At 33.2% G+C, this 22589-nt stretch overlaps 4 protein-coding genes across 7 annotated transcripts; 2 read left to right on the top strand and 2 right to left on the bottom strand.

Moving 5' to 3' along the window:
* Positions 1 to 66: 66 nt before the first annotated feature.
* On the top strand, positions 67 to 7817 carry LOC117236465 (neuralized-like protein 4). Of its 2 annotated transcripts, none has more exons than XM_033499446.1 (17): positions 67 to 284; positions 734 to 968; positions 1050 to 1499; positions 1575 to 1775; positions 1849 to 2068; positions 2157 to 2253; positions 2336 to 2512; positions 2625 to 2933; positions 3004 to 3197; positions 3267 to 3556; positions 3693 to 4086; positions 4158 to 4479; positions 4566 to 4759; positions 4831 to 5036; positions 5097 to 6445; positions 6517 to 6669; positions 6731 to 6926. In XM_033499446.1, the coding sequence occupies exons 1-17, from the start codon at positions 217 to 219 to the stop codon at positions 6924 to 6926; spliced, it is 5055 nt and encodes a 1684-aa protein (XP_033355337.1). In that variant the 5' UTR covers positions 67 to 216. The 2 variants fall into 2 exon arrangements, with proteins under 2 accessions (XP_033355337.1, XP_033355336.1); XM_033499445.1 differs by having other exon boundaries at positions 102 to 284; positions 753 to 968; positions 6731 to 7817.
* On the bottom strand, positions 7574 to 10147 carry LOC117236473 (guanine nucleotide-binding protein subunit beta-2). Its single transcript, XM_033499469.1, has 6 exons — positions 9985 to 10147; positions 9699 to 9844; positions 9303 to 9602; positions 9017 to 9218; positions 8437 to 8653; positions 7574 to 8354 (listed from the first exon to the last, which is right to left on the bottom strand). Exons 1-6 carry the CDS (start codon positions 10051 to 10053, stop codon positions 8248 to 8250), a joined length of 1041 nt encoding a protein of 346 aa, XP_033355360.1. The 5' UTR covers positions 10054 to 10147; the 3' UTR covers positions 7574 to 8247.
* Positions 10148 to 11413: 1266 nt separating this feature from the next.
* On the top strand, positions 11414 to 22517 carry LOC117236424 (procollagen-lysine,2-oxoglutarate 5-dioxygenase). Of its 2 annotated transcripts, XM_033499357.1 has the most exons (10): positions 11414 to 12019; positions 14732 to 14966; positions 15058 to 15398; positions 15460 to 15913; positions 15992 to 16219; positions 19817 to 20138; positions 20442 to 20546; positions 20682 to 20828; positions 20875 to 21021; positions 21967 to 22517. In XM_033499357.1, exons 1-10 carry the CDS (start codon positions 11926 to 11928, stop codon positions 22249 to 22251), a joined length of 2358 nt encoding a protein of 785 aa, XP_033355248.1. In that variant the 5' UTR covers positions 11414 to 11925; the 3' UTR covers positions 22252 to 22517. The 2 variants fall into 2 exon arrangements, with proteins under 2 accessions (XP_033355248.1, XP_033355247.1); XM_033499356.1 differs by lacking the exon at positions 20875 to 21021 and having other exon boundaries at positions 11419 to 12019.
* Positions 16349 to 18943, bottom strand: LOC117236427 (immunoglobulin domain-containing protein oig-4-like). 2 transcript variants are annotated; one of them, XM_033499361.1, is made up of 5 exons: positions 18356 to 18943; positions 18149 to 18294; positions 16887 to 17073; positions 16665 to 16814; positions 16349 to 16585 (listed from the first exon to the last, which is right to left on the bottom strand). In XM_033499361.1, exons 1-5 carry the CDS (start codon positions 18539 to 18541, stop codon positions 16427 to 16429), a joined length of 828 nt encoding a protein of 275 aa, XP_033355252.1. In that variant the 5' UTR covers positions 18542 to 18943; the 3' UTR covers positions 16349 to 16426. The 2 variants fall into 2 exon arrangements, with proteins under 2 accessions (XP_033355252.1, XP_033355251.1); XM_033499360.1 differs by lacking the exons at positions 18149 to 18294; positions 18356 to 18943 and adding an exon at positions 17163 to 17329 and having other exon boundaries at positions 16887 to 17082.
* Positions 22518 to 22589: the final 72 nt, after the last annotated feature.

Raw genomic sequence — 22589 nt, 5'->3', positions numbered from 1 at the left:
GAGACATACGACGGAAAGTGAGATAGTGCAGGTAGGAAAACATTAGTTAAAAGAAGATAGAGAGATAGTGGAAAGAAGAAGGCAATGCATGGTTTGGTTATATGTCGGTGGTCGGTGCACAACAAATGGTCGACATGTTTCATCAACGATGCGGTCATCGTGTAACTTTAACAAACAACAATTGCACGGCCATAAGGGATTTTTCAGAATATAATCATGGATTGGTTCTCAGCGCGGAACCGCTTAAGGACGATGAGCTTTTTGAAGTCCGCATTGACAAAAAGGTACCGAATCGCAAATTTTGAACTTGTCTAGTTTAGTAGTGAATCCTTCGAATCTGTCAAAACGTTGTTTACACTGTTGATAATTTGAAGTTTTCAATTTACCATTCATTTATATTTAGGAGTTGCACGCATTCCGTGTTCCTGTTAAAAACTGTCATAGAATGCATCAGTAACAAATCAAATTGTAAATGCTCGTACTTTGTTTATTGCTTTTGACTTATTTTTAACGATTTAATGTAGGTTTCGTGTCGGATTATCAAATTTAGGATTAATACTCGTTTATATACTGTAATATACTCTAAATTATCATGTATTGTAATATAGTTTAAAATTATTATCTTTATAAAAATACAATTGCACATATAGTATATATCAAATATATTAGTGAAAAAGTTAACATTTCTATGGAAATTACTAGTCATTTTATATTGAGTTATTTTCTTTTTAAGTTCAAGTTCTGTTATGCAGATGACATCATGGAGCGGCAGTATAGAAATAGGAGTAACAGAATGCGATCCAGAAATAATAGAATTAACAGCCTGTGCTACTAATCTTCGTCAAGGAACTTGGATTATGGTTGATTCTGGCATAATGCATGATGGAATAAGAACGGTAGAAATGTATGGAATGTGTCTTAACGAATTACAAGAAGGAAGTACTTTAGGAGTAATGAGGACATCTAATGTAAGTTTTTTTGTATATTAATGTTCTAATGCTTGTTTTAATAAATAGTTTTATTCACTTCTTGTTTTCTTTTAATTATAGCATGAATTGATATTTTATATCAATGGTGTCTCTCAAGGAGTAGCTGTATCCAATATTCCAGAACGCATTTTTGCAGTTGTAGACATGTATGGCGATTGTGTGCAGGTGACTATAACTCACCCACAAGTTGTCTCCACTTTATGTAACGAGCCAAAAGATGAAGTTGAAATTAATAATGACTTCGCTCTTGGAGAAGCATCTAATTCCTCAACAACTAATCTAGTCGCTAATTTGAATGTTAATTTAAATGTTAATGTTAATGTTAATTTACCTAAGAATCCAAGTCCTGCAGCTATTAGGGAGGATAGATTAAGATTTCATGAGAGAGTTGGCTCGCTGGTAAAATTGTCTAACAATGCCAGAACTGCAGAAAGGCGAAGACCCTTAGACGAATTTAATAATGGAGTAGTAATGACTCATAGGCCATTAAGGGACAATGAATTATTTGAGGTAAATAAGGAAAGTCTAAAGTAAGAAATGATCTCTAATGCATGAGACATTAGTGTAAATTATATATTACTATAGGTACGAATTGATAGGCTTGTACACAAGTGGTCAGGTAGTATAGAAGTTGGAGTTACAATGCATAGTCCAACAGCATTAGAATTTCCAGCAACAATGACTAATATGCGGTCAGGAACAACGATGATGTCTGGGTGTGGAATTTTGGTAAACGGAAAGGGCACATGTCGTGAATATGGGGAATTTAATTTAGATGAATTAAGGGTAATTAAAATCAAAGTGGAGTGTTACTAAGAATGTTTTGTATTATATGTGATTCAATAAAATACTTATTTAGGAAGGTGATAGAGTAGGCATGATAAGACGAAGCAATGGAAATCTTCATTATCTAATAAATGGATTAGATCAAGGTATTGCCGCTAAAGTACCTGTAGGTGTATGGGGTGTTATAGATTTGTATGGTATGACGGTAAAAGTAACAATCGTCGATCGTGATGAAAGGGAGGAACAAAACTTAATTACTAGACGAAACACGTTACAATTGCAAGGTTTAAATGGTAAGAGTTTAGTATCAATCATTTTTCTTATATTATTGATTTATGGTACAACACCGCGATACATTTTTCGGATACTTCTGTTATTTAGAAACCGAAGAAGAGCCGCCAGATAGACTTATGTTTCATTCTTGCTGCGGTACACATGTCGAAGTGATTAATAACGGACGCACTGCGCATAGGCCTAAGTAAATAAAAACTTATTTAACAATGTACATGAAATTTTATTAGAGTGTGTGTGTAGTAAATCTATATGCCATTCTTTTTTAGCGTAATGGATGATTTTAACAACGGTGTTGTATTGACTTCAAGACCATTGAAACCAAATGAATTATTCGAAGTGAGGTTGGACAAAATTGTAACAAAATGGGCAGGTTCTATCGAAATAGGAGTTACCACTCATTCCCCAACTGAACTAGAGTTTCCTTTCACTATGACAAACGTTAGGTATGTAAATTAATATTTCCAATTAATATTAATATACATATATACTTTTTCCTAAATTTATGTTAAGTTTATCGCCCGTATTATTGCTCGAAGGTGGTCATATCCCTTGCAGATCCGGTACATGGATGATGACAGAAAATGGAGTGATGCACAATGGTACTATGATAATAGACCAATATGGTCAGAATCTTGATCGACTACAAGTGGGAGATCGTGTAGGTGTAATGAGAAAGGACAATGCAACATTGCACTTTTATGTAAATGGTGCTGATCAAGGGGCTGCAGCGATGAATGTTCCTGAGAAAGTTTATGGTGTCATAGATCTTTATGGGCAAGCAGCACAGGCAACTATAGTTGACAATACAGACTTCTATAGTCCTACTACAAACAATTCAAGCTTCAGCAATACAACCTTATATAGGTTCGTAAATTTTGTTCCCTTTTGAACATGCGATCGAAGATATTTATTATTAATTATTTTTCCCAAATAGTGATTTGAGGTTTCATCATATACATAGTAAGAATGCAAAAATAATAAATAATGGATTGACTGCATTGAGGCCTAGAGCTTTAGGAGAATTCAATGAAGCCATTGTGATTGCAAATCGTGCGCTGCGTGATGGTGAAATGTTTGAAGTGACAATCGATAAAATGGTTGATAGATGGACAGGAGCAATTGAAGCAGGTATATATTTAAAAGTATAATTTACATTCTTTTGCTTAGTAGGATATTAGTAAGGAAATATTTTTTTAGGTGTAACTCTTATAAGACCCGACGAGTTGGAATTTCCATCTACGATGACGGATATCGATCACGATACTTGGATGTTGTCTGGATCTAACGTTATGCGAGATGGTGTTATTTTAAGGAATAATTACGCTTGTGATTTAGACAAACTAATTGAGGGAAATCGCATTGGCATGATGCGATGTTCAGATAGTAGTTTGCATTATTATTTAGATGGAGTAGATCAGGGACCTGCTTGTACAGGTGTACCACCACATGTCTATCCTGTGATTGAATTGTATGGACAATGTGTTCAGGTATATCAAAGTTAAAGACTCTTATCTAATCTCAAAGATAATATAATAAAAAATATGATATGCTATTCGTATTACATATATATATGTATGTATGTATATTTATTTATTTATTTATTTATTAATATCAATTCATCAGGTTACAATTGTACAACCGGAACGCAGGGATCCAACAACACAACAGTATTTGCCATCAGAAAACAGTACTAGTCAACAACCTACATCAGTAATTCAGCTTCAAGCTCAGACAGAGATAATGCATAAATTTCACGAATCTGTTGGTTTAAATGTTCAATTAAATAACGATAGAACGGTAGCAACTAGGTGTAGAGAATATAATAATGCTATATTATTAAGCGAAACACCATTAGAAAATAATGAACTTTTTGAAATTGCCATACAAGAAGTAGCTCGTGAATGGAGTGGTTGTTTAAGGATAGGTGTTGTGAAAAATGAAAGTGGAAACTGGTTAACATCTATGAATCTTGTACCTGGCATGGGGTCCATTTCAACAGATGCTTGGTACTTAACAGGTAATATTGGAATAAAATGAATACGATACATATTGTATAATTTACTACAATTTGGAATCTTACATATATAGGTAATGAAGTAAGACACAATGGATATGTTTTATGTATGAATTATTGTCCAAGTTTGGAATGGTTACGTGTTGGTGATAAAATTGGACTGAAACGTACACACGAGGGTAATTTAAAATTTTATATAAATGGAGAGGATATGGGTATAGCGGCATCGAGTATACCGGAAATGGTGTACGCTGTGATCGATCTTTTTGGTAGTACAGTAACTATAAATATAACGAGTAGTAAACAACAAAATAATGCAGTATCTCCAAATGCTAGTTTGAGATTGCAAGATTCTTTGGAATTATTGCTAGATCCAATGCCACCAGTTTTGCGAAAGTATGCCTTTAATTATATATTCAGAGTATGCGTGCTCATCTTTTTTTGATTCTTGAAAACATACAATATTGTTATTTCATATATAGTGATGCTGGAATGGACACATCTGTAGATGTATCTGAAGGAAAATTAGTAAACGATGCAACACTCACACCAACGCAATCTGCTGCTCATTTTATAGGAGAAAACGATTGGAGTTATGAATTCCATGAAAATCATGGCAGAAACATACAACTCGAAAGTAAGACTTCTGCACGAAGAGTTGCAAGTTATAATCAAGGTATTATTTATTCTCATATCTACACACACTTATTGACTTTAACATTTCTTACATCATATGTTGTTTCTAAGGAGTGGTAATGTCTAGTCGTCCTTTACTAAAAGGAAAGCCATTTTTAGTGAAAATAGAGAAATTGAACAAACGATGGGTTTCTAATATTTATTGTGGAGTAACTTGCATTTCACCTGAAAAAGCTAATTTTCCCTTAACTGCTCTTGGCTTCAAAAAACATTCTTGGATTATTTGTAGCGACTGGATATCACATAATGGTATTAGGGTAAGTATTAAACAAATTGATATAAGACATGAGACATATATTACCAAACTTTATCCTTAGATAAAGACAAAGTATGGAGCTGCTTTGGAAAGTCTTCACTGTAATTCTATAGTAGGTTTATTTATCGATGACGACAACAGATTACACTTAATTATCAATGGTGTAGATCAAGGCGTAGCTGCAACGGACTTACCACCTTATGTTTATGCTGTATTTGATCTGTATGGTCAATGCGAACAAGTTTCCATTGTTGCAAATAATGCAGAGCCATTCTCATCTACTACCGATAATAGTATAACATCCGTGGAATCTATGAGAACGAAGCTAGAAGATGCGGAAAATTCGCGAGAGAAAGCAGACTTAGAGTGTCACGAAAAAGAAAACGTCATCGCAGCTGCTTCTTCGGATTTATCTTCCTCTACCTCACCAAGTGTGCCGAGCCAGTGCAGTTCGAATACTAAAGACGATGATATTGTGGAATATGCAACGTGTAACAACGATAATGTGCATTTAACGAATAATGTTGAGAACAAAGCTATGCCCAGTATCTCAGACGGTAATAATTTGGATTCAAACTCGGATATAAATCACGACACAACACGAAGTATTAAGAACAAGATTTACGATAATTCAAATCAGTTGAATAATAGCGCGATATTGAATAGTCAGTCAGAAAATTTGACTATTAGAAACGAATGTACAAATGTAGAGATAAATAATGCAACTAATATTAATATTAAAAATGGCACCGCAAACAGCACCAATAACATAACTAACTTAAATACTAACGCTAATAATGCGATAAACGAAAGCATAGTATCTAATAGTCAAGGAAATAATATAAGCTCCTTGCATCAAAATAATGCATCTGTTAATATGTTAAGCTCATCTCAGACATTCTCGTCTCAAAATACATTGAGTAACGCAATATCTGATATTTCGAACACTGTTTCTTCTAGTTTCAACGAAGTGCGTTCAAATATATCCTGGAATAATACAGTATCTGTTGATAATTCCGTTGGTGGAAATACGATTTTAGGACAAAATACAGTCTCCATTCATAATGCACCATTGCTGCATCCATCGCTACCGTCCATACCTCTTGGAACAAACAATATACCCATGAAAAAGTGTGAATATCTAAAGGCGTGTATGAGATTAAAGAAATCACTGGTTTTACCAGATGAATTCTTTTCCTTAGAAGATGTACTTTGTTATTGTAACAACTGTTATAAAGTAGAAGGGGATAATGCAATTTGCAAAAAGGGTGAACCTCCGGCAGAGTTTGCTGTACCGATTGGATGGGCTAGGTTTCCATTGAAACAAAGTATTAACGCCAATCAAATTCCACAGAGTACAACCGATAAATGGCATGTTGCTTTCTATGGTATACGTCTGGATGCAATTAGGTAAACAAACATATTTAGAATTTAACAAAAAAGACCTTTTTGCATAATTCTAGTTTTATGTGTTATTTTAGACTAATTCTCGACACAGGAGAACTTATGACAAAAGAGCAATTGGATATGAGTAATTTAACAATGAATATAAAGACCGAAGATCAAAACCCTCAGGTAGTCTTTTCTCCTAGTATAAAGTATGCAGCATCTGAGGAATTTACCAAGAGATATCCGTAAGTACTTTCACATGTAGTAGTGATTAATTATGAATTATCAATTTGTCATATTTCATAGATATATTGATACTCAATCAAATAAAAAGTTAAATGCTTCAACGGCATTTCAACTACTAGTAAGGCCTGGTTCATATACAATTAATTCTGGTGGTAAAGATAGCGATGACCCGCAGTTCGAATCTGTCAAATGGGCTACCAAAGAAGCTGGGGCTACGGTTATTATGGCTCTCTTAATTCACCTCGATGAATTTTAATTTATATAACACGAAAGTAATAGAAGAGAGTGATCCAGAGTCGCGATGGTTACGAGAGATACACTTTCGTTTAAGGTTGACAATTGTACATAAAGATTATATGCATAACGTAATATAATTACCGTAAGATAAGTTTTTAAAATCAATTTTTTATCTTCAATTATTCCGTCGAATCTTTGTCGTGTATATTTACGTTGAATTTTATGTTAAGTACTTGTCAGTAAAAACGATAGCGATCATTTCGTAAACATCTGTTAAGGCTTTCGTTACCTTGCTCTTAATTCAGTATGCAGTATTAAAGAAAAATTCATGATAGATGTAATTTATCGACTATGGAACGAACAAATTTGTAATAATCAGTTCAGCAACGTATACAGTAGCTTGTATATCGAATGCATAGTACATATGTATTATGTTACACGTTTAATGTAGCTACTGGCCTAGGTTCACAGCGATAAGGATTATGTCGAGTAAATTCTAAAGGTTTGTCGCTACATTAAAGAAGCACTTTAACCCTCAAGCTTTACGCCTAACAAATACCAAATCTTTAAATGTTAATAACATACAGGTAAAAATTTCTCTTTCTTTCTCTCTCTCTCTCTCTCTCTCTCTCTCTCTCTCTCTCCTTTTTTTTTTAAAGCACGACCTTTTGCAGCATCGATCAAGAAATATGTTATCTGTATAATGTAGAAATAAAGCGATACCATTGTAAATCATATTACGAGGCTACCATAGAAAATTCAAAAATTAAATTCCCACGAAATTGAAAATATTCGGGAAATATAATAACTATATTTTCAAATACGCTGTTTAGAATTGTAATTTTTCTTTGTGGATATCATATGCACTATTTATAAATGCATACAAATAATATAAGTGGCAAGAAAACGACGAATGTGTCTATCTTTCATAAGCAGTTCATTCAATTTGTTACCATTATTTTATTCTTTTCTCCTAATATTAATTGCTTACTTACTTTATAATTACTTTCTAATTGGGAAAGAGTAAAATTATTACGAATTTTTTAAGCTCCAATAACTTCCGATGTATATTATGGATATTTATACTTAAAATGATATATATATATATATATATATTTATGGTACATCATTTAAGTAAGCATTTAATTTAACGCGTATAATATAGAGTAGTTCTGTAATCTTTCTGTAAAAGTGTAGACCTACTTTTTCGTGTATCAAAATTTTGATGACAGTCGTAAAATACGAGCGGAGAACATTTCAACAAAAAATAAGCCCTTTTTTTTTATTTTTGCTCCATTTTTCTTCAATGTTATTCGACAGTAATACTTTTTTTTTAAGTTCTACACCCAAATTCGAACATTTTGATCCCAGGAGCAACTAGCGACAGCCATACCATTTCCAGAAACGCTGAGCGATGTTACCCGGTTTTCGTGACCAGTTAAAACACCTTAGAATGAAAGGTAGAGTCGATTATAATCTACGAAAATTATTATAAATATTTGCTTATTTCTAATGTCTATAATATTTACCATTATGTTGATTCTTCAATGTATCCCATATGTGAATGGAGTTGTCATCGCTTCCACAGAATATGAATCTTCCGCTAAAGGATAAACCGCAACTTGTGAATCCGGGGTTAGAATTGGGAGGCTTAAATGTAGCTAACTGCTGATCTGATCTTAAGTCCCACAGTCTTGCCGTCTTATCTTCTGATGCCGTTACAAAAGCTTGTCCCGAAGGATGATACTAAATGAAAATAATTCTTTTCGTTATAAGGTAATCTTACAAGTTACTAAAACTATATAGTTTTAAGGGAACCTTTCAAGTATACTTGTATTTATTAAGTAACTAATAATAATTAGACTGCGGATTTTTATACATTTATGAGAAACAAAAGATTTGTTGATTTTTTTGAAGATACAAAAATACACAAAATACATATAATATCCAAAAATATATAAGATATCCAAAATACAATACCTTTTACAATATTTAATAGATAAAACAATTTTCTACCTAAATTTCATTTTATAAATTATATTTATAAAAATACAGATCTGCATAAATATCAGCAGTCTCCCAATAACGAAATATACTTTCTATACTAACACAAACTGAGTTTACGTCAGATCCGTGTCCAAAGAAAGTTTGCTTTGCAGTCTGCTCTCTTATATCCCATAGTTTACATGTTCTGTCCACCGATCCGGTAATATACGTATTTACGTCTGGAGATAAACTAATACTAACCACGTCTCCGGCATGCGCGCAAAAGTCGGTAGTTTTCTTGTTTGCTTCCAAATCCCATATACAACTAAAAGAATATCGAAATTAATGACAAATAAATAGTGGCGAAAAATAACCATATTATTTATTAATGCTTTATAGATGCGGATACATTTTCATGTCACCAGATCCAGTGATAATCTTTTTGTCCTCCAAGAATCTGCAGGATGAGAGGAAACCTTCGTATCCTAGTAATTCTCGAACGATTTTAGCCGATCCTGTGGCGTCACGATTGTTTACATCGTAGATAGTGCACATGTTGTCCATACCACCGCAAGCAACAAAGTTTCCCGACGGTGCAAAAGCTACCGACATCACCCATGCTGAACGTAATGGAATTACCTGAACTTTATTTCCAGTCCACGAATCCCAAATGATCAATTTTCCGTCTAGTGAACCAGTCACGCAATGCCTGGAAGGAGATATTCATTTTGATAGCTCAAGATTGGATACAATCGTTTCGGTTGATTTCACAGAGGAAATCATAGGATCGATGATCAATACTGACCTACTATCACCGCTATAATGTACCGAATTCACTTTGTTGATATGTCCCTTTAGTAACTTTTTTGTAGATAATTTAACTTTCGGTGCATCCGGTACACTACTACATGCTTCTTCCAAAGTTGTATCTTGTTGTTTCTTTTGATCTTCCTGTTATGTAATAAAGTGTTCAAAGTGTAAAAAATATGTTCTTAATTGACATCAAAGTATGAATTCATTACAGCTTTTTCTTTCTAATTACTGTACAATTAATGCGATACAGGTAATATGTATAATTTTTCTAATACAACCTTGCATTTGTTGATTAAATCTTCCAGCTCTTTTTTCAAAGCTACCGTTTCCGCGTCATCCTTCCCCATTGTTTGATCTAGTGTTGTTTTATTTCAAAACTACTGTGGCTCTGAGGACGAAACACCGACGATGATAGGTGTATGGATACTGCGAACAAATTTTTATCAAAATGTTAAAGAAGCCTTCGTCTACATTGCTGTCCCACTAATCGTATTAAATTGACGCTTGATCCTATTTGTTGGGCATTAGTTCGGATCTCTGATCTAACTTAATTACCTACATACACGATAACCCTTATTATTTCAAGTACGTAAATCTGTTTTTATAATGTGATTGTTTATTTTTTATGCATATATATAGTAACATAAAATTCTTTTTCTTTTCCTCTCCAAAACACGAAAAAATGAACGAAAGAAGCTACAGGAAGAGGAAAGAAGGAAAAAGTACGCGGTTACGGTGTCCGAGTCCTTACAAAAAACTTAATCCGTCGCGCTTTCGAATTCCATTTCACCTATAAATGATTCGATTTGTTTAGGTTCATATAGTTCTATTGATTTATCGATCAAAGTTGGATCTATACATCATTTTCAATAATCAATTTTCTTAACATAATATATTTTTTACAATAAATAATTACAAGTCTCGAAAATACGTGTAATGTACCGTATTAAAATATTTATTCAATAGATTTAAAGATTTTTATTTAATAAATACAAAAAAAGATTTACATTTTGTTATATGATTGTATTACGTGCAATGCGTGAAAATCATGATAAACAGAAGAAATATTATACTGATTAGTGTTTTGATATTAAATTATATAGGTGTTGATGCTTTAGTTAAAGAAGATTATTTTGCCAGCGAGAATGCAACATGTGTTGAAGAATCGATAAGCACATTCAAGAAGATTGTTGCTAAACGCTATAAAGCAAATATAAATTTTTGTGACAGGAATACAAAGAGTAAGGGTAAGGGTATTGCATTATATTATATGATTGCTAAAGATACTTATGATATAGAAAGTGGTCTGTAATACATAGTACAAATGGGATCAGCAAAATTCTATGGCTCAAAATAATATGAAAATTAAGAATAACAAAATTGCGTTGGAAGATTCGTTTTTAAGAAAATCGTGTTTGAAAATTTATGAAGTATACGTGAATTTAACTAATTATTTTGTATCATAGAATCTCCCTTACTCCACTGTACCATAAATTACAAATCACCCTGTATCTATTTGATGTTTCATTACTTCAAACAGTTAACAATGAAATCATTTGTGCTATAATAACAGATAATACGTAGGTATGTATTCAAATATGTAATTCAGAAAGGATTACCAACTTCATCTGAAATTTTATTAGGTTGGCACATGTTAAAGAGTGACATCTTCAAAATATTATCGACAATGCACATGACCATTTATGCAGTCGATAACTTTGTAGTGTATAATCAAAGAATCTCTGATATAATATATACTTGGTGTTTAGTGTTTCGTAATTTTTAGCTAAACATTATTTAATTTTTAACTAATATGTTAAAATCTTGTTTGTATTCTAAATCTACATAAATCAACATCAGAGTGAAACAACGCGTACCGCCATCCGTGTTGTGTGAAACGAATTATTCCTTATTCCCAATGTTATTAAATCGATTAACACTTAAGATACAGATGAAAGACTTAGAATATTGAAATCATTATTTGTACATCATATAATCAAAAATGTCCACGAGAATCTCATTTCGTTCCTTTAAAATCATAAATCAGAGTCAAGTGCCGAACGTAGTCGTCGAAGGTAGTAACTTTTGTTCAAAAAGTGTGGGAGTAGCAACGAACTTGCTTTCCGTCCTTCGAGACTAGTCTTAGTACTCTTAGTCAGAAGTCAGAACAGTGCATTTCATACATTCTTCGGCGCGTTTGCGGTTCTTTTTAGTTGAAAATGCGTGAGAAGAAAATTGGATGTTGTCTTTTTTGGAGCCTCTTTCTGACCTACCACGTGTTTAGCGAGACTCTACCATCAACAGACAAAGACGGTAATAGTTACATCCTAGCTCTTTTAACTCTTTCGTCAATGTTCCTGAAAAACTCATCTAAATTAATCTGCATGAAGAGAAGATAAATTCGATCAACTGTGAATGTGCTTCTTATCATTCTTGGTTGTTAACGTCTATTTTATTGTATGATCATTTATCTAGTTCGGAGGAAAATATAGGCCGGGATATTGTTTTGCTATTTGTTATTGTTTAAATTTTACGTATTTTACGAATTATATACCATACCAAGTTCATACATCTACACAAAACAGTTATTGAAAAAATTATCTAAATTAAATGAAATTGAAAATGGTAACATCTAACAGAGCGGAAATATATGTATATATACTTTTTAATAATATAAATTTTATTAAAATAATCATACTCCAATTTACTATATTTTTTTCTACTAAAACAAATGTGAATTTATAAGAAATCATGCTCATCATTCCGGCGTAATTGCTATACGCAAATGAAATCTTGTAATTTTGTTTATTGGTTCCCTTTTCGTGGTTACTTGCCAGGGAAAGTTTTTGTTACGTTGACCCTAAAGGCGATAAGATTTTACGACTATTGTGGCGTTTAATCGATCGTTTAAAACTTACATTTTTATTTAACTTATGTTGATGAAGCGTAGGAATTATTTTATCTCACTTATCAACAAGCGAGGAAAAAGCATCTTGACTTTTTTCAATTTATGCGAGATTATAACATCTTTATCCTTGACATAATTTTACTATGGAAGAGGAAACTATTCCATTGTCCTTAATTTGTCATATTGAAATTAATGTACATGGCGTAAGAATTAAGAAGAAGTAGGAAGAATTATTAAAGATTACTAAAGAATTACTAAAGATTATAGAATCCAAACGTGCTATCAATTTATTAGTAAATTAACTAATCTTATAAATAGTAAAAACAATGATTTATAAAGATAAATCGTTGTACATTGTCACCACATGTTCGTTTATACATTTAATTAATGCACGGTATAGTTACAAGAATAATTGGAACAGTAACAGAGAGATTATATTCGAAGGCAAACACGTGCACCATTATGTATGTATGTATATATTCTTGAATCTCAACGGAACGATTTGATATCTCCTTTAAAGGCGTAGCAAAGAATAAACTCTCTCGAAATATTTATTTTATTATGTACAAACAGTCTTGATTAATACTGTATACATACATATGGCTGTGTGGCTACAGTGGTATACTGTAATGGCTACAGAAAGTATTTGTATTTATTATAACATTTACTTACTAGTTAATTAGATTTAAATATATTAAATTTTGCATCATTTAGTATTTTTATATTACTACGAAAATTTGATATTATGAGAATTAAATATAAAATAATAACGATAAAAAAATGTTTCATTGAAAAACAAGGGTATGCTTAAATACGTTTTATAGTTACAAGGAAATAAATGTATTTTACAGTTATTACGACGCATTTAATACACAAAGAAAGTTCCTGATTGACAATGCCTTGATGAACAATTAAATAGCGTTCGCGCGACCTGGTTATCTTTCCATTTCCGTTTACATAAGCATATTCTCTGAAGATGTCTCTGTTTCCAATTTTCTGAAGCCTTTTATCATTATTATGGCAGCTTCTCCACGAATTTTCTTAATTAATTCCTTAGATGTGTTTATGAGGAGAACGATAAGATTAGGCAATATCTTTACAGAAGTCGAAATTTTGTATAAAAATCTTCTAAATATGTGGCTACATGATGTCTATGTAGTATGATAAAAACATCGCATTTTTTAATTCAACTAGTTATTATTCTTATAGGAATAAAATAAATTTTGGCTTCTTAATTTGCAATTGTGCCCAAATATAAATAAAAGGGTTGGATTTCAAAATAACACGGCTTTTTGACAATTGAAATTCCGTTCAATATGTATTATGCGAATCCAATTTCGCTGAGAGCTGACGTGACTGTTAACACGTACAGTAATTCGAATCATGATGTCATGTGGAAAATGTAGCGCTTATGTGAATCGCGTTTGCCTAGCTTTTGCTCGTTCGGTGCATATGTTGATGCCTAGTTGCTCAAAATAGATAAACCCTTCCAATATGGGCAGCCACATATGCTTTAAAAAGGAGCAAAGGCGAAATCAAATTTTACTCGTTACCAATATTATTGAACTAGCTATTAAATAAAATATTGCAAAACTACGTATATGACAATTTAACATTTAAATTTTTCCGTTTCAAGGCTTCATTTTCAAAAAAATAGAGTTTGAACGTGTTTAGTTCAGAATCGGGTTACAATTAGCCCTGGTACACCTATATAATGATTTTTCAAATTTATTTTTCTCGGAAACGAATCGTCTTGTGAACAAATTTTATTCTATATTTTCGACTTCACGACTCCACTGTAGATCGCAGTTAGCCAAAGTCGACTTTCTCAAAAACGAAGCGTCATATGGATAAATTTTCTATATACAGTTTTCAATATTTTGTACATGTTACATTCATATATGCATAAATCTCTGCGCAGCGTTTTTTTAAAGGGCCATTTGGCCGTATGTATTCAGGGCTGAAGTGTCGCGTTCGAAATTCAAACGAGACGGCCAGCAGGAAAATATTTTTTTTTACTCACTGAAATGTGACATATATACAAATATATTACATCAAATTTTTGTTCCATTTTTCTTAGAGTATGAGAATCTAAATACCGTTTAAATTGTGTACAGATGTATTGGTGTTCACCATTGCTTCGAACGAAACCGATGGCTACAAAAGATATCTCAGATCGGTCAATGTCTATGGATTTCGCGATAATTTGAGAGTACTTGGTTTGGGAGAACCTTGGTTAGGCGGCGATAACATAAAAACCAGCGCAGGAGGAGGATACAAAGTAAATCTTTTGAAGAAGGCTCTAGAAAACTATGGCGACGATGACCAGAAAATTGTTATATTTACGGACAGGTCTTTTGCATATTTCATTTCCTTCTCTAACTTGTTTCATTTGTAATTTTAATTCTAACGTTTAATTTTAATAACTACCTTTATATTTTAGTTACGACGTGATATACTTAAGCGACTTGACTGAGATCATTAATAAGTTTAAGAGTATGGACGCCAGAGTTTTGTTTTCTGCAGAAGGCTCTTGTTGGCCAGATAAATCGCTAGCGTCCAAGTATCCATCCGCAGCACTGGGGAAACGCTTTCTAAATTCTGGAGGCTTCGTGGGCTATGCTTCGGACGCTTACGCGATTTTAACACATGCCCCGATAAAAAACAAGGATGACGATCAATTATTTTATACGTTGGCGTATCTCGACGAGGAATTAAGGGAACGTCATAAAATTAAGCTGGATCATAAGTCTGAGATATTTCAGAATCTATATGGTGCTGTAGGTAAGTGAATAAGTAAAATAGAATTGAACGAATAAAGTGAATAAGATTATTTTTTTTATAGCTGATGTGGAGTTAAAATTTGAGGGTGGCAAGGCTTCGCTTTTGAATACTGTTTATAGCACAGAACCACTGATTCTTCATGGAAATGGTTACAGCAAGTTATCGCTGAATTCTTTGGGGAATTATTTGGCTCATGCATGGAGTCCTGAGGAAGGATGCGTAATGTGCTGGGAAGAAACGATAGAATTGGATAGAACAACACCGGAATCATATCCGATTATATTAATCGCTATATTTATAGAACGGCCGACTCCTTTCTTGACCGAATTTCTATCGGCGATATATCAGCAAGCATATCCAAAATCCAAGCTACATTTGCTTATACATAACAACGTAGAGTATCACCAAGATGTACTTGATAATTTTATGAAGAAGGTTGAAAAGGAATATAACAGTAGTAAGCAAATTTCTGTGAATGATGCTATGAGTGAAGTTGATGCGAGAAACTTAGCCATGTATGTATCAAAGATATATTTAACCTTATTACTTTCAATGAAATTTCTGTAAATGTTAAGATAAATATCGTTCTTTAGGGATTACTGCTTGTTAAAGGAATGTTCTGGATATTTCTCAATTGATTCCGTTTCCCATCTGGATAATGAACATACTTTGAAACTTTTGATAGAACAACAACGAGATATCATCGCACCATTACTAGTCAGACCATATAAAATGTGGAGCAATTTCTGGGGAGCTATAATGGACGATGGATTCTATGCTCGAAGTTTTGATTACATAGAGATCGTCAAGAATGAACGCAGGTATGTCTTAAAAATATTTTACAAACTTGCTATTTTAATGCAACGTACTTTATTTATTGTCTAACTATGCATACGTGTGCAAACATTATACATTTCGTGAGAATCATTTCATGTTCTTTTTATCACTAATTATTTTAACCGACATCTTAAAGGAAATAACTTTCGATTTCATCTATATTCGTACTAAAGTATTGTGAAAAAGGAAACTTAATCGAAAGCGATGGAAAAGTCAGTCTTGAAGGATCTTCGATCGATACTGTACATATTATCCGCTGTACATTCGTAGACTCCAGCATCCATTTGCGTCGCAGGATCTATTTCCAGTTTCGATTTCACTTTATCTGGACCAACTTGCCATTCGTGTACCTTTACATACAAAATTTTCATCATTATGATCATCGTTTATTAAGACTTAACCATCGCAATTAAGATTATCTATACTAACATGTAGATAAAGATGTGTATAGATCTCAGCACCATCCTTGAACCATGTGATGTGTGGCCGTGGGTTTCCACGTGCCACGCAAAGGAAAGCGATTTTATGTCCTAAAACGTACTCTAAATCAAAGTGCGATGCCAATACTATTTTTGCTCCCTAGATAAACATTTTTAGAAAACAATTAACAAATTAGAAGCGACTTCTAACTTGGTTTAGAAGTCTACGTACATCATGATTATTATAATATTGATCACTTTCTGGATCACGATACTTTCCAGTGATAGGCAGTCCTATTTGGACTCGCGATCTGGTTTTTCCTCTGCCTCGTCCTCTTCGTCCAAGAATTTCCTGGCTGTTTAATAGTAGTACGATTAACAGAAATAACATCACCATAGAGCGTGGCATGATGATTTGAGCAAAGCAACTAGAAATGGATAGATCAAGTAGATGGTTAAAAGTTAGAGAAAACAGAGGAGTCTGTGTTAATATGTCGCAGATACTCACCGAGTACAGACAACGTATGACGATCACACGGAACTCCGATGTAACTAACAGTTACCTACTCATTACTCCCCTAGTCTTCTCTCCTATCTATTACAGATGTATAGACAGATACTGCTGAACTGCATGTATTATACGTACATGTGGTAGTTATTCATTCGACACCTATTGCAACTCGGTCATCACCAAATTCCAAATGCTCTAACTTGATTGTTCGTTCTATCTAGTACTGATAATCGAATTGGTTCTAATAAAACAAGATTGAATATGACAAGCCTGAACGTTGTTTCAGGAACTTTTTCATTTAATTCGCGAACAAAATGGCAATTCGTCAGACAAATTTGTGATATGCTATCTTATGTTTTATTTTATGGTTTACTCTATAGATGTACCACCCTTGTAAGAGTCAATTGTGATTTAATGAATAAAAGATAGGGGAACTTTAAATTTCCAAGTGCGCCTTCATGCTTTGAGATTCTTAACAATCTATGATATTCGTGCATTAAAACAAATAACGAAACGTGTCGTACATCTTTCTTTTTATTATATTTTTGTAAATATAACGCTTTTGCTGTTATAAAAGTGTTAAATTCGACATTATTAGATATGTTTCGAAGAAAGGTGAAAGTGAAAGTGTATAGGCTTTAAAAAATTAAACTTGTTATTTAAAATTAGCTTTTCTGCTATTACGGTAAGTTGAAGAGATTGACGTTTAAACTTAAGTATTGTAACTACGACAAAAGTACTGATTTTAATAGGAGATCATGACATAATCCGTCCTAAAGCCACGACGATCAACCGCATATTGATTATCCGCTTGACATTCGTAATATCCTGCATCTTTTTGGGTGGCTGGGTCAATTTCCATCTTTGATTTTAACGTATCATTACCAACAGGCCATTCATGCACCTGCAATACGCACGATTTTACAACTTTCCTCAAATTTCTGTTATAGGAATCCCTTTTTCTGAATAATGAGAATACCTGAAAGAATTTATGATGATACAATTCGATTCCATCTTTCAACCAGGTGATCTCAGGCCTTGGAAATCCAGTGGCCATGCAGAAAAACGTGATCTTCCTACCCAACATGTAATCCAATTCAAAGTGTGATGCTTTCACTATTCTCGCTCCCTACGAATTTTAAAAGTTAAGCGATCAATGATCTGATATCGATTAATATCTTTGAACTCACATCTTTGTTCTCGTAGTAATTAGCACTAGCAGGATTTCTGTGAGGAATCAGAATAGGCATCCGAGACTTGTAAACTCTTCCGCCACTGCGTCTGCCGCCTCCTCTACCTCCTCCACCTTTTGCCGCGTCTGTGTTTACCAATAAGCCAGCAAAAAAGAACAGGCAGAAAAGTTGATATATCTTCATTTGTTCTACGATTATATAGTTCTCAATCTTTTTTCAAAGTGTCAATATTTCTATGCACTTTACATAGAGCTGTTACACTTGGATGTATCTTAGCTTTCAATTGATTTTGATTATTCTAACTTGGAATTAGAACACTTGAAATGTTTTTGAGTAACTTTTGCAAAACATTAAACGTGTTTATACTTATGTATGTTAAAGATAGTCGCTTGTATACCAATCGAACTTCACCGGAAAGCAATTGTTGGTGATAAAAGTGACACAATCTTCAGGTGCTTACCGGCTACACGGAACCGCTACTTTTGACAAGTGGTCAAGCCGAATCTTTGGGCTTCGGCCTACAACCTAAAATATGAATGGACTATGCACGATGGGCATGTCGCGTCATTGGTGACAGAGTTATGAATCTCAATTGGATAATTATGCATAACCCATTGCCAGTGTGTTCATCAGCCAATCACGACATCAGACTGATTGCCTTACGAAATATTGTCTCGCGGGACTAACAAACAAGTATGCTGGTCCCTTCTATGGTTTCGCGTCTGCTTCTTCACTGGCCTTGAGGTCCTGAGAACAGCAGACCGATTGGATACCCACGTGCTATTATGTATTAAATCGATCGTTCATATGAATTAAGCTGAATCGAATCATTATTTTTCACCACAGTAATTACTGTGCTGTATTTCATATCAGTAGAAAAACCTAATATTTAATATATCATACAGGCTAGCCACAGCTAGTTACAGATAGGTAACGTACGTTACTTTCCCATTTGAAAGCTGTATAAGATTCTTCTTGGTGTTGTACTTTTAAATTTTTGTTGCACATTTTTAAAGTGTGCAATTTAAATGTAAATAATTCGAGTAAAAACAATTGAATTTTTTTTTTTTAGTTAATACATTTTTCTAACACTACTCTAATGGTAGATGTGGCCTATTTCCACGACAATCGGTATGTTAATAAACAGAACACCAGAATTTGAAGTACTAAAAACCTGAAAGTTGATCATTAACGTGAATTGCACCCTGTGAAGATTACAGTTTGGTGATCATATCAGACATTGTGCCATATCAAAGAGTAATCCTTTTTCTTTTTTTTTTTTTTTTAGGATTTTTACTTGTTGCTGCTTTGTGAATTTGGAACAAAAATTTAAAAATATTTATGTAATACAATAAAAAAGAGAGTCATACAACTTTTAAATGCGGAAGTGACTTAGGGACCACCATGTATACATATATATATACATACATAAATATATAGCGTATAATATTATTACAGAGGACTATGGAACGTGCCGTTTATCAGCAATTGCTACTTAATTAATGCAACTCTGATAAGTAACAAAGAGACTCGTCCATCCTATTCGGAAGGCGATCTGGACACGGAGATGGCTTTCGCTTATGCTAACAGAGAACGAAACATCTTCATGTATGTCAGTAATAGAGTTGACTTTGGGCATCTCGTTGATCCAGATAATTATGACGTTACGGTAACACATCCGGATTTCTATCAAATTCTCAACAACAAATTAGATTGGGAAAAGACATACATACATGAAAATTATTCGGAGAACTTTAATCCGAATAAAACTCCGGTGCAGGTAAAAACACATTTATACATTTCTAGTGGTCGGATAAAAGAGACGTAGATACGCCAGATAATACGCTAGAATTATTAACTTTGTCGAGAGGCACTTGTAACATTTAAAGTGCAATGTAAGATCAGATGTTAGATTTTGGATATACTATTGGTATATGTACTGCGTATATATATGTAGTATAGTGTACTTATCCAATTGACCGATATTGTCTTATACTCTTTTTCCCGCTCATTATATATATTTAACATTTATCAGACATATGAATTCTCAGTATTATTCAGGTCGATTAAATTTTCATTTTAGGTTTGCCCAGATGTTTATAGGTTCCCTATAGTAAACGAGAGGTTTACGAAAGAGTTGATAGATATCATGGAAACATTTGGAAAGTGGTCGGACGGATCGAATCATGTATGACTATTTATCTTTAAATAGTTACAGTAACAGTTACACTAATAACACGATAGTTACATTTTTCAGATAAAACAGTCATAGGATAAACATTTACCTTATCACTAAACAATAACAATATAATTTTTCCAACAGGATCCGAGATTAACGGGTGGTTATGAAAATGTACCAACCCGTGATATACATATGAATCAAGTAAAATATGAGCCACAGTGGCTATACTTTTTAAAGGAGTATGTTAGACCTCTTCAGGAACTCGTGTTCGCCGGATATTATCACGATGTAAGATATTTGTCTTTTAACTATAAAATGTGTTAATCATTTTTAGGACCCACGTATCGAAGGTGGATACGAAGCCGTACCAACACGAGATATTCACATGAAACAAATCGGCCTCCACGAATCTTGGTTAAATTTTCTTTATGAATATGTCAGTCCTTTGCAAGAACATGTTTTTATAGGATATAATACGAATGTAAGAGTTATCAAAAACAGGATACATATATGGGAATAAGTAGTCTGTTGGTTGCACAATATTTCTCACCCTGATCTACATATAAATTAATGCACCGTTGCACAAATTTTAAATTGCAAGACATTATTTGGCAAACTGATCACATCATAGGGAATGGTGATAGGCTTCGTATTCGGATTCGTTGCACTTTTTTACTAGGTTGCAGTTATATTGCTATACATATATAAAAGATGTTCTATTTAACTGGAAATGATCTCATAAGGGATTAAAGTTGTTAAAAAATATTCCTGCAATGTTGTGTGGTACATAGGAGGACTTCTTCACTTACAAAAAACACTTCTTAAGCTGAATGTTAGAAACTGAAGATATGAATCTAAGAGGCACAAAGGGAGATAAGAAACTCGATCTTTGTCTAATTCATAGCGCAATCATTTGATAGAGTTGGACCATGAAGTCGTGTATAATTCAATTACTGATTCCCGCTGGTTCATTTTTAGGATTTAATCTATGATATTCTACTACATGAAATGATATTATGTAACATATTGTTTGTATTCGTCTCAACAAACGCTATCATATTATGAGCGGAAAATACAGGGTTCCATTTAAGAAGGTTAATTTAATATTAATATCTCTTCCACTATTACGCTAAGAAAAAAATTGTTTGTATAATCTATAATATCTTCCTATACTCGTATACTAAACAATTTTTGTAAGAATACTTTTTTGATAAAATCAATCCCTCGTGAGAAATTTTACCGTCACCAGTTAAACGAAACAGCTTGTTGTAGGTGAAGTATGCATATTGTATTGTAGTGAAACATTTCAAATAAATTGAGAGTATCATAGATTGAATAGAAAAATACTCTGCATTGTTTTGAATATTAATGGAAAATTAGTACAAATAAAATACTAATTGAATATGTTCGTAATTGAAATTTACAGCCACCTCGTGCACTCATGAATTTCGTCGTAAGATATCGTCCAGATGAACAACCATCATTGAAGCCACATCATGATAGTTCAACTTATACCATCAACATCGCTCTAAATAGGGCGGGGGTGGATTATGAAGGTGGAGGTTGTCGATTTATCCGCTATAACTGCTCTGTTACGGACACAAAACCAGGTTGGATGTTGATGCATCCTGGAAGATTGACTCATTATCACGAAGGACTTCGAGTTACCAGTGGTACAAGATACATTATGATTTCATTTGTCGATCCCTAATCGATGTATCGAATTATATACACATATTACATGCTGACTGATAAGGAACAAAATAACTGTATAAAGAATGTTCAACTATGTTTCCATATATGTAAATATATGAGACAGTAACATTAGTGGGAAACTTAAAACTGCCGATACGAACAAAGTATGTATTTCAAGAAAATAAGGTTCTCGTATCAATGTTATTTTTATAATATAGTTAGAATATTTGAGACGTTTAGTGAATATTAAGTATTTGTATGGAAATAAAATGTTAACCCGCATTTGTATTTATCATTTTGATGATATCGTGAAATGGTCATCAGTAAATCAGATTCAATTTTTTACATCCCTTT

The sequence above is a fragment of the Bombus vosnesenskii genome, unplaced genomic scaffold (assembly GCF_011952255.1).
Source record: "Bombus vosnesenskii isolate JDL3184/JDL3185 unplaced genomic scaffold, Bvos_JDL3184-5_v1.1 scf7180000013349, whole genome shotgun sequence".
NCBI classification, from domain to species: Eukaryota; Metazoa; Arthropoda; class Insecta; order Hymenoptera; family Apidae; genus Bombus; species Bombus vosnesenskii.
Note: the sequence above shows the minus strand (reverse complement) of the source record. Positions and strands in the feature narration are given on the sequence as shown.